A 10,681-nucleotide genomic window follows, 5' to 3' on the forward strand; every position below is an offset into this window, starting at 1 on the left:
TAATTTTTTCATTAATTTTTCCTGGTTTCTTGTGAAATGTTCATCTCTAACTTTCCCTTTTCGCCCTTTATTATTGCATTCGCGTCAATTATTATTGCATCGATATAACTTTCTTCGAAAAAATACGTGCCAGAATGCATCATTGATACGTCAATGAAGTTTTTCTTGGAGATAAATTATATTGACTAGGGGAGAAAAATAATCGATTAGATTTTATCTTCTTTCATGATGCGATCGAATGTTTTTTCACCGTTGCAATATTGAGAGATAAATTCAGTCGAGTCTGTAATCTCATTACGCAAATACGTCTGAGGTTTCGACGCAATGTATATGCGTGTGTGAAAAACCCATTTTTTTCTTTCCTCACTCGTTCGTACCGCATCGATGTTACTGGTTGGTCGAATCTTTCCCGATTCGAAGGTAACTTATATGATGCAAATATTATAACGCAGTTCCCGTGTGTTATTGGCAGGCAAAGAGGGTTTCTCTCGGCGTTGGCGAGGTTTCGGTGGAGTTGGACGAGCCGGAGCGGGGCAACTGGTCTAACCCGATCGAGTTTGTTCTATCCTGCGTCGGGTACGCCGTTGGCATCGGCAATGTTTGGCGTTTCCCTTACCTCATATATCGTAATGGTGGCGGTATGTACGTCCCGCGGCATACACGCGTAAAACGCGATATGATACGACTAAGCCGTAAATACAGTCCAGATTTGCCGGACATTCGACTATCCGGTTAATCGATTCTACGGGTCGTCCGATTTCTCACGTTTATCAATATATCCGAATTATCCGACATGTGTGAAATTCTTTTTGCGAAGCTTTTTCTCTGATGATACGGTTCATCCACGCGCTTATTGTTACGTCGTTCCGGATAGCTGTCACGGAAGCAAGAAAAAAGAAAAATTCGATTCTAAGAGTGGTGAAAGAGAAGATACAATGAAATCGCAACAATTGAAGACATTACTTATTAAAGACATGATTTGAATATATTAATTATTGTTATAGGGGCATTTTTGATACCTTTTATTCTCATGTTGATAACAATGGGTCTACCCATCTTCTACCTGGAGCTTTGTTTGGGGCAGTACACCGCATTTGGGCCCATTAAGTCTTTCAGCCGTATGGCACCTGCTTTTCATGGCGTAGGTTATTCTACCTTGGTCGTAATAGCCCTGGTGATTATATATTACATGGTAATAGTTGCGTGGACTTTATTCTACACTTTCGCGTCCTTTTTGCCGAGACTCGCCTGGGCTTATTGCGATAACGATTTCAACACAAAATGTAAGTAAAAATAAGTAAATAATAATATAACAATAGGCGGCTGTGTTGAAATTTTATTTCGAGTAACGAATTGAAAATATCAAATGTAATTTAATATTTGCAAATGAAAAAAAAAATATTATATCCTACAACTTTTGTAACTCTGATTGTAACGTTTAATTGGCGAGTTAGAAAACATCAAAGAGCCAGCAAAATTCACCAAACACTAATTTTTACGTAAATCGTACTTTATTAAAATTTCTCTGTTGTGATAAGAATGTCAATTATGATGTCAAATATCTACGTTCTCCCGAATAGTAAATTTAAAGCGACGACCATTTATGAAAATTCATATTTTACGAATAATTTCTATGCAAAAGAATTTTTATGCATTTTATATCATTCGTTAGTTTCTATAGATACTTATAAATTTTAAACGCTAATATCGATAGACTGTTACAGCGGCCTTGATGACATAAATTGCCAGAAAAGTAATACCATGTTTTTCAACAAAACTTGCATGACCTTCGATGATGTCTGTATGGGTTTCTTCAATTCTTCCAAAGGCAATAGCACTGGTTGTTTTAAAAATGACGGAGGATTTCAACTATTTACTAGCCTTTATACTCGGATATTGTCGTCCGAAGAATACTACAGGTACGATATATATATATATATATATGTCCCACTTCAATTCTATTATTTTTGAACGACAGACCTTTTCGTTCAACCTAGAGTCTATTTCTCTTCGTCAAAAATGCGCCGATAGTTTCCACATTACAGGAGATCGAAAAGACCTTTCTCGTAAAGCGAATTTTAGAAAGCCAAATGGAAACATATTTTTGGCAAACTTCAGTTGAAATATATATGGAATTAAAAACTTCACGTGTCGGAGTTCCAAAAGTATATGTAAAATTAAGAACTTATCGGGCGCAATCGGTAACTGACACGTTCTCGCCAAAGAAAAATCGTTCGGAAAATATGCAATTATACGAAATAACGCGGTGGAGGTGGGACATTGTGTTTAATTGTCATCAGCGCTGCATCGTGTCGGAGGATCGGTAACGAACCTTACGCCGCTGTTCAGCGTTGAGGAGCAAGCAGAGAAAATTACGCATGCTCACGCCTGCAAAAGCGTGTAATTGTCGGTCACATCCAGCGACTACGTTCTCGGTATACGCGGTGCCACATGGGAAAACTTCGGTAGCATACGGTGGGAAGTCTTCGGGTGTCTCACCCTAGCCTGGGTGATCTGCTGCCTTTGTCTAATACGCGGAGTTCAGAGCGTTGGCAAAATTGTCTACTTCACAGCGCTCTTTCCTTACGTTATTCTCATAGCACTGTTGATACGAGGTAAGAAACAAAAGGATAATCGACAGGACTGTAACTCAGGAGGATATTTGCACAGGTGTCACGTTAGGGGAGGGCGCAACCGACGGAATTCTCTGGTATATCACGCCCGACTGGTCGACATTGAAGAACGCCAAGGTCTGGGGAGACGCTGCCTCTCAAATCTTTTATTCGCTCGGCATCAGTTGTGGTTCTCTAATCACTCTCTCGAGCTACAGCAAGTTCAATAACAATTGCCACAGGTACGGCTTTTTTTGCGATGAAAAGAAAATTTCAGTGAAATGCTTACATATGTAGAAAATTCTTACCGGTCGAACGTTTTCTGATTCTGCCAGGGACGCGATCTTTGTTAGCATCACAAACCTATTTACGTCCGTTTTCGCCGGCTTTGTCATATTCTCGGTGCTCGGATTTCTGGCCCAGCAGATGCATATGCCAATTAACAAGGTGGTTCAGAGCGGCCCGGGGCTAGCTTTCATCGCTTACCCGGAGGCGGTGGCGCGAATGCCGCTACCCAATCTCTGGGCCGTCCTGTTCTTCTTCATGCTCTTTGTTCTCGGTCTTGGCAGTCAAGTGAGTACACTGAGTGAGCTTTAATAATATTGCCCGCCGTTTCTAAGCATTTTCCGTCTGGAGAAGAAGCTAATACGAGCGATTCGATCTTACGTGCTTTCACGCCTGTCGTGGCAACCTTAGGGAGCTTATGAGGTTGTACAAATGTTTAATCCTTTCAGTCGTGTAACGTTACTCAGTGGCTGGGAGCGATAAATGCGAAAGCGCTTGTCAATACACTACGTCGTCCGATGAAGCAACTGTATGAAGTTCGATAACAAGTTGATGATTAAATATAAATCAAAAAAATTCTTTCGACCAAAGTTGGAAAAAGCTGTCTGTTCTCCGAAAAAAGCTTTACTTTCGTCGTACTTATGAGAAAATTAATTACCAGTGCAGCCGGACGGTCGTTCAATGTTCTCCCGCGTAACGAGAAACATCGCGCTAACTGCATTTGTTTCGGAGAGTTGTTTGTCTTTTCTGGTTATTCGAAATAGTTCGGTAAATGGAGCGAAATAATATGCGCGCGGTATATGCGACCGTATGTTCGGAATTTCTTACAAAATCGAATTACAAACGATCGGAAAACTGCAGGGGATAGAATGATATTATAAAATAATAATTGTTTACATGATTTTTCGCATCTTTAAATTTAACGACTTATTTTTCATTTATTATCTGACATACCGAAGATTTAGCCGACTTTTTGCCTCATATCGATGAGGTTTTTTTGAGGTTAAAGTTTGAGCATTTTTCCCGAAGAAAATCAAATTACGCTGGTCGAATAGACTGGCGAATTTCGCTCGTTTTTTTTCCAAAAGGAGGAGGATAACATTTCTTTCATGCTGCAACCTTTTATACTTAAAGCTTTGCTGAAAATCTGTTCGCAAGATGTTAGCCATATGTCAACAATTTAAAGTTCGCGAGTAAACGTGAAGGGCGTAATTTACAGTAACAATCAATACTTACCCAACAAACGCGCAATGTAAATGTACCTTTTTACACAATAAAGTTACCGTTCGGCAACTAGTAGCTTATTGCGAGCAGAAGTTTTCTTAAAAAAATTCTCTTCCTTTTCACAGGCGTTAAGGCGCGTGATCGATCCATACATAATTTTTCTCAAACAAGAGAAGAGCATCGTCGTTATTTTTCATGGTAGTTTGCAGGCGTGCAAGCGATAAATACCGCCATACTGGACAAGTGGCCGAATTTGCGAAAACGCGAGGGTTTCGTGATCATAGGTATATGCATTGTTTGCTGGTTACTGGCGATCCCGATGGTGTACGGCGGGGGTATCTATATGTTTACACTGATGGACTGGAATACCGCCTCTTGGGCGATCCTACTGATCGGAGTCGCCGAGGTCGTCGAGGCCTCTTGGTGCTACGGCTGCAATAAATTTTTAGATAACGTCGCCGAAATGGGAATGCATTTCAGCCGTTTCTTCCATGGCTACTGGTGGCTCAGTTGGGTTGTCTTGGCACCTCTTACTTGTTTGGTAAGCGTCTTCCGCTCAATCCTTTCGTTACCCAGCGCAGGAATTTCCATTGATACTTCTACCAAGTATCTCACACAGACGAAGCAATCTATCGCTTTATAAGCCATTATTTTGATTATTAATTGGGAAATTGTTACTAAGGTGCGCTTGGAAACAAATGTTTCTCTAATCGTGAGAAACGCGTAAAATAAAATTGTGTGATAGTTTAGATGTGTTTTATATGAAAACATTCCTGTATAAACTTTGATCTTGCAACGTCTCGATTCTCCATTGTTATTGAAATAAGTTATCTCGACCCTTATCTTTATACGCTTCCGAGTAAACTCAATGCGACGATCAAAACTTTAACGACAGAATATATTTGCCAAGCGATACAATCGACGGTAATAACGAGAAGAAGATACAGCATGACGGTGCTTAATCCCATCGGAGTAAGGAGTCTACGTTTATTGACTGTAAACTTTGTGGAAAGTTCGGTGAAAGAGACAGGCACCGTGTATTAGTCGCGACCGTCTCATGAAGACGACTAATCGAATTTATATGGAAAGTAAAAACTTTTAGACTGTGCGGAAGTGCTCTGTAGAATAATGCTGCCTAAGAAATATTCCTTAGTTTTATGAAGTTATACAGATTGCTTCATAACGACTCTTCGATTTGTCAGAAAGAAAGGTGTCACATGGATCTCCCGCTTACATAATTGAATGAGTTTTATTATCACGATTGTATTTCATTTCTATTAGAATTTATTGGATTTAGTTTCATGTATACATAAAAAAGGATTTGTGTTATTCGCAAAAATTTATCGGAATAATGCCAAGGTAGGGTTTATTAGTTTTACCGTCCGCAAGACTCGTTCTGGGCCGCGGCCCTAGGAGGCGAATTTCCCACGACCAAACTGCTTAATTAATCCGACTGCCTGTCCGGGGCATGCCAAGCGAATTTTTATTTATAACGGCTGAATTTTGTCTGGGCACGGTTGTTCGCGGAATATCTCCCTCGGCGGGACACGCTGGTGTGTGCCCTGCGGAAGTTAGTTTTGATTAAAAATATGAAATCTCTTTTAATTGATAATTGTGTCACGTTTCGGCCCTCTCGCACTATTCTAATTGCACGAAATAATTACTGAAACTTCGTGAATTAAACAATCGCCGTTTGCAAATTCGCGCGTCAAGATTAAAAAAGTGCTTTCGATATTTCCTAGCGAGAGCAATTCGATCTTCTTCAAAATCTTACATCACTGGATATTACCGGAGAAGAATATACGAGTTCAATGGATTATCAATTATTGTGAGATTTCAAAATTTATGATTACTTTTTTACCGAATAAAATTATAGCGCGTTTTTCCACTCCTGCCGTACGTGACCAACTAACCAAGCTTTTATCTATAGGGGATCTTTATATATCAAACGAGTACCTACACTGTAGCAACTTACGGCTCGTATAAATTCCCCAAATGGGCGGATGCGATTGGAATACTGATCGGATTGTCGACTTTGGCGCCGATGCCGATCTTCTTCGTTATAAAACTATGGCAAGCGAAGGTGAGGAGATAGCTCTGGCTGGAAGATTCCGCTAATGCCACTTATAATTAGTATATCGGAGATTTTTATCTCGGGAAAGAACAGAGAAATCGTAACAAACATTCGGACATACATACATATGGTTAAAAATTATTTTGCGAAATTTATCAAAGTTCGAGATTAGATCTCTCAACGCGTTGATTTGTTTCAATTTTATGTGAATTTTGCGAATTTATGATCTCGCTTCGTACTACTCTTCCAAGAACATAATAAAATCTTTTGAGTAAGTAAAACCGCCCACGTGACGTGACAGTTGTGTTGATAAAGGACATTTCCTGTGATCTTTCGTTGAATTTTCGTTAGAATAGAAAAGAAGTTTTTTTACAAACAAAAGTCAAAAGTCGTCGAAACTTTTTCTTCGACCGATTTCTGTGGTCAGATTTACAACGCAGGTATGTAGACGTTGACATGAGTTGTCGTATTTGCATCGTCCCGATTAGAATGGAAATTTCTCGAAGGTCGGCGGTTACGTTCCGGTTTAAAAGTTAGACTTAGCCCGTACTGTAAAATCTCAAGAACTCGTGGAACGTCTTAATACAAGTTCTTCCACGGTACGTAGGTAATCGTACTTTGAAACGAAAAGTTTCTCTCTGTGAACCCGTCGCTCTCCATCGTTCCGGATCGCACCTATTTTTACGGAGAGTAAGCGAGGCCGACAACTCGCTTTCTTGACCGCCTTCCGTTAGCCGATAAATTTAACATTACTCTTATCTACCTTTACTTCCGTTGTTTTTCGAAGATACTCGCGATATGACCTCGCGAGATGCCCGTTATCGGATCGGCGACGATTTAATTTGCGCCTTCTTGATTGTTCGCAGAATTACCGAAGTTTGTTCCAACCCTCGCCACTGTGGGGGCCGGCCACGAAGAGGAATGCGCCGGATGACGACAGTGACAACACAGCGGTGGTTAATCCGGCGTACGATAATTCTTCGGATAAAGCTTAGAGGCTTGTCTTGAATATTGAATCGTGAAAGAAATTGAGTCGATAAGAATGCACGTGTGTGTGTGTGTGTGTGTGCGAATTGAGTTTTCCGACAATCTTTTTATCTCGATCTGTGTGATAATTATTAAATCATATTAACTATTATGGAGGATACCAAAGTGAATGACGAACTCTGGTGAGAAAATGCTCTCATTTAGATAGAACCAAAAACATTCTATTGTTGAAATCACTGAGTTTATATACTTAACAAAAAGACCTTACAAAGAGAACGTCACGTATATAAAAAAAAAAACATTCAATGCAACACAAATTTTGAGAAAATAGATACTTTAAAAGTTAACTTTATACGAAAATAGACATAAGGTCGGTGCAATTAATCAATTAGAACGTTTCGTTCGTGATTTATTGTGTAAAAGCATTTAGAATTCTACGCAATCGGTGCAATGTAAAATTTGCAAAAGAATGTCAGTATTTTGCCGACAAAGTATTCCTATAAAGGGCAACTTTCAGAATATATATCGATAGCATGTAATAATAGTAGTGGAATTTCGTAGTTACGCGAAACAGAAATCAAGACGTAAGTTAATTCCGCGCGTTTGAAGGCTAATTTTTGTAAGGAAAACTCATGCGTTAGAAGTTGACTTGGCTCAACGTATCAACGGAGCAACGTCGGAAAACGCGGAGACTATCGCGTTGTTCCGCACCGTCTTTTCTGCTAATTAATGCCGGCGAACATGGCTGTTACTCGGGATACCATGTCCCAGCATGCTGTAATATCGCGCGGCTCGGCCGCTTGTGTGCACCGCGCGCCTTATAGGTCCGCGAGTACGCGCGTCCCTAATGGGAATTACAAGCGGTTGGCATCGTGTCGTGCCGTGTCGTGCGTGGCCGATCGATGCTGGAAACTCAACTTTGCGAACTCATCTTTTCTTCGATATGAGAGCATTTATTTGGTTTCTGATCGAACAAGAAATCATTCGCGAAAACTTGCAATTTTACTTGTCGAGGAGATTTTATTCGGATTTACAATGAACTTATTCGAATTATGTTGTATTTACTTTCTTTTCTCGAAAATTTCTCCGAACTTTGCACGCACAAACATATAACAAGCGCTATCGTGAGATGTTAATTTCCAGTTGAAATTCGCACGATTAAATTGAATCAGGAAAGACTGGATTAAATTGACTTACGATATTGTTCGTTAGCTAATTAATCAGGGTGGGGAATACGGCCAGCCCGTGATTACCGAACAAGAAAAGATAGCCGGTTGGTGTAATTAATGCAGCTGCAGTGGTGCAACATCGCAGCGTCGACGCCGAGCCTGCTCTCGGCCGCAATACATTCGGCTTAAGCGCGTTATATACGTGCACCGGAGTTATCGAAGTTGTTACCTAATTTTACCAGAGCGACGCGCCGTTACAGCTGCTGCGTCGGATCTTCTATCGAATCTGTTTAGACCGTTATAAATTAACCTTCGTTTGTCATCGTTCAGAAATTACACTGTCAATCTTTCTTATTCTTTTTTCTTTTATTTCATTCCTATTTTCTCTCCGCAGATCTTTCTTCACTTACGATAGCTCGTGCCGATATTTCTTGACTTTTAGCGCAATAAATATTGAATAAATATCTGCCTCTTGGGCAAAAGTTACTTGGCCGATGTTTACTTCTTGAATTTTCGTTTATAGAGATCTTAATATTTCGAAATCAACATATTGAGAATATAGAAGCACAATGCATTTTTCATTTAAAGTAATAAAAATAACACCGCTAAAAGTAACAATGAGAATATGCCTTTCGCAAGATTGAATACGACATTTATGATAAGCGCTTCCTGATATGTGATTTTTATCACACTTTTAGCTAACCGCCTTGTGATAATGCCGTGGATAGTGCGGCGAACACACATGAGACGTCGGCAAATTATAACGTCGAGAATAGAAATGCGCAACATCGTGCACCGGAAATTTATTGTGCAGAAATTGCGCCGACTCTCGAGATATTCTTCTTTTTTCCCTTTCCGAAATCCACGAACGATGCATGCTAAATCCTGAAGAAACATCATTCCAGAATCAAGCGGAGCAGACAATATCTCGACAATTTAAACGTGAGAGAAATACTAAATTCACGATGACAATTCAGGATAATGCAATAACTCCACATATCTTTATATGTCTCGTACTTTTTCCTTTTCTTGAAAAATTCAATTTTCATGCGTACGGTATATTTTTGCCTCATTTCAGGATCTTATTTACATCTTGGAATACTTTATGAAAAAGTTATATATTTTTGGGGAAAGTAAAAAGGAGTACCTCTTATTTTCAAGGAAAATAAGGAAACGATTTCACGCGGAGTTATTTCAGCTTTAGATTCGTAGAAAGAGAATTTAAAATATAACGTATGTATCGAATCGATATAAATTACAAGGTTTCTTTGCTGGTTCGTATCGTCATGTTGCATGCGCGAACGTTGTGAATGAAACTTTATTCGGGACGCCAACAGGTTACAAAATGCGCGGCAATTAGTCTTTAAAATCTCATTATTTATCGCGCGCTTGTCCGTTTGTTCACTTCTTTGGCACCGTGTTCGCACGTTCGGCCGGTAATCGAATCAGTCTGAGAACGGGAAAGAATTCGAAGTTTTACTCGCAGTTTATCTTTTTGTGTGTCGCAAAACCGAACGAGACGACGCTTATCTTTCGCACTCGAATATTTTATCCGTTGCGAATTGAGAAAGATCAAATCGACCCAAGTAGATTCAACGAAACAATTACGTCGGCATTAATAGAACGATCTGGTAGGTCGATTCATTAACGGGAAGTGCGCCGCGCATTTTATCCGTTCCCAATTACAAGATGTTTGCTGCGAAATATTTTAGCAGATCGATTAAGAGTCGGTGTGAATCGTTGGTGATATCGTATGTTAAGGTTGAACAACAGAGAGAGTTATTTTCTCTTAAAAACCGTTACTGCTTTTAATATTAATTTTTTGTCGTTTAGAAGAAATTACAGGATGTACTGCACCCATATAAAAAATTTCAAATTCTCCATAATTTTCGGGCGAAATAATCAGATTACTCTTTGTGAAAGTAATGAAAGTAAAATTCACTTTACTCTTGTCCCTAATCTCTGAAACGTCATGTTCCAAAGGTTGTCACGGTTTTAAATACAGCCCCTGAAAATAAACGATCGCACAGTCGCGTGCGATGTGAGTTGCATGTCGGCTTTTTCTACCGACGCTGTTGGAAGTGCAAACAACTTGCAACTCGGACACGTGCTTAAACGGAGCTTTCTCGTTTATAATAAGACGATGAATAAGATTCATCATACAGTTACTGGCAATTTTTTAGGCGACACGAATAAATTGTTGAATAATTTTTTGGAGAAGAAGGAAGAATTGATATTTTCCTTCTTTCGGTCGCAACCTCCGCGTAAACACGCTTTAAACCGATAAAGTAAGCCGGCCACTCTTTGCTACAAATGCGGGCATAATGGAA

General features: G+C 39.7%; 1 protein-coding gene across 1 annotated transcript; it reads left to right on the forward strand.

Annotated features, from left to right (window-relative positions):
* The first annotated feature begins 481 nt into the window (after nt 1–481).
* LOC106746646 (sodium- and chloride-dependent glycine transporter 2-like) lies at nt 482–7,190 on the forward strand. The gene is made up of 9 exons (XM_014623442.1): nt 482–638; nt 1,005–1,283; nt 1,715–1,919; nt 2,422–2,615; nt 2,671–2,854; nt 2,948–3,185; nt 4,324–4,662; nt 6,052–6,204; nt 7,062–7,190. Exons 2-9 carry the CDS (start codon nt 1,031–1,033, stop codon nt 7,188–7,190), a joined length of 1,695 nt encoding a protein of 564 aa, XP_014478928.1. The 5' UTR covers nt 482–638; nt 1,005–1,030.
* Nucleotides 7,191–10,681: the final 3,491 nt, after the last annotated feature.

The sequence above is a fragment of the Dinoponera quadriceps genome, unplaced genomic scaffold, assembly GCF_001313825.1.
Source record: "Dinoponera quadriceps isolate SergipeBrazil2010 unplaced genomic scaffold, ASM131382v1 scaffold1565, whole genome shotgun sequence".
Taxonomy (NCBI): domain Eukaryota; kingdom Metazoa; phylum Arthropoda; class Insecta; order Hymenoptera; family Formicidae; genus Dinoponera; species Dinoponera quadriceps.

What these genes read in the sequence shown, in the direction of transcription:
- LOC106746646 (XM_014623442.1), top strand. Translation starts at nt 1,031, where the DNA reads ATGTTGATAACAATGGGTCTACCCATCTTCTACCTGGAGCTTTGTTTG. An exon ending in TCGTCCGAAGAATACTACAG is followed by an intron (nt 1,920 to 2,421) that starts GTACGATATATA and finishes GGTCACATCCAG; the next exon opens with CGACTACGTTCTCGGTATAC. An exon ending in TTCTCGGTCTTGGCAGTCAA is followed by an intron (nt 3,186 to 4,323) that starts GTGAGTACACTG and finishes TTTTCATGGTAG; the next exon opens with TTTGCAGGCGTGCAAGCGAT.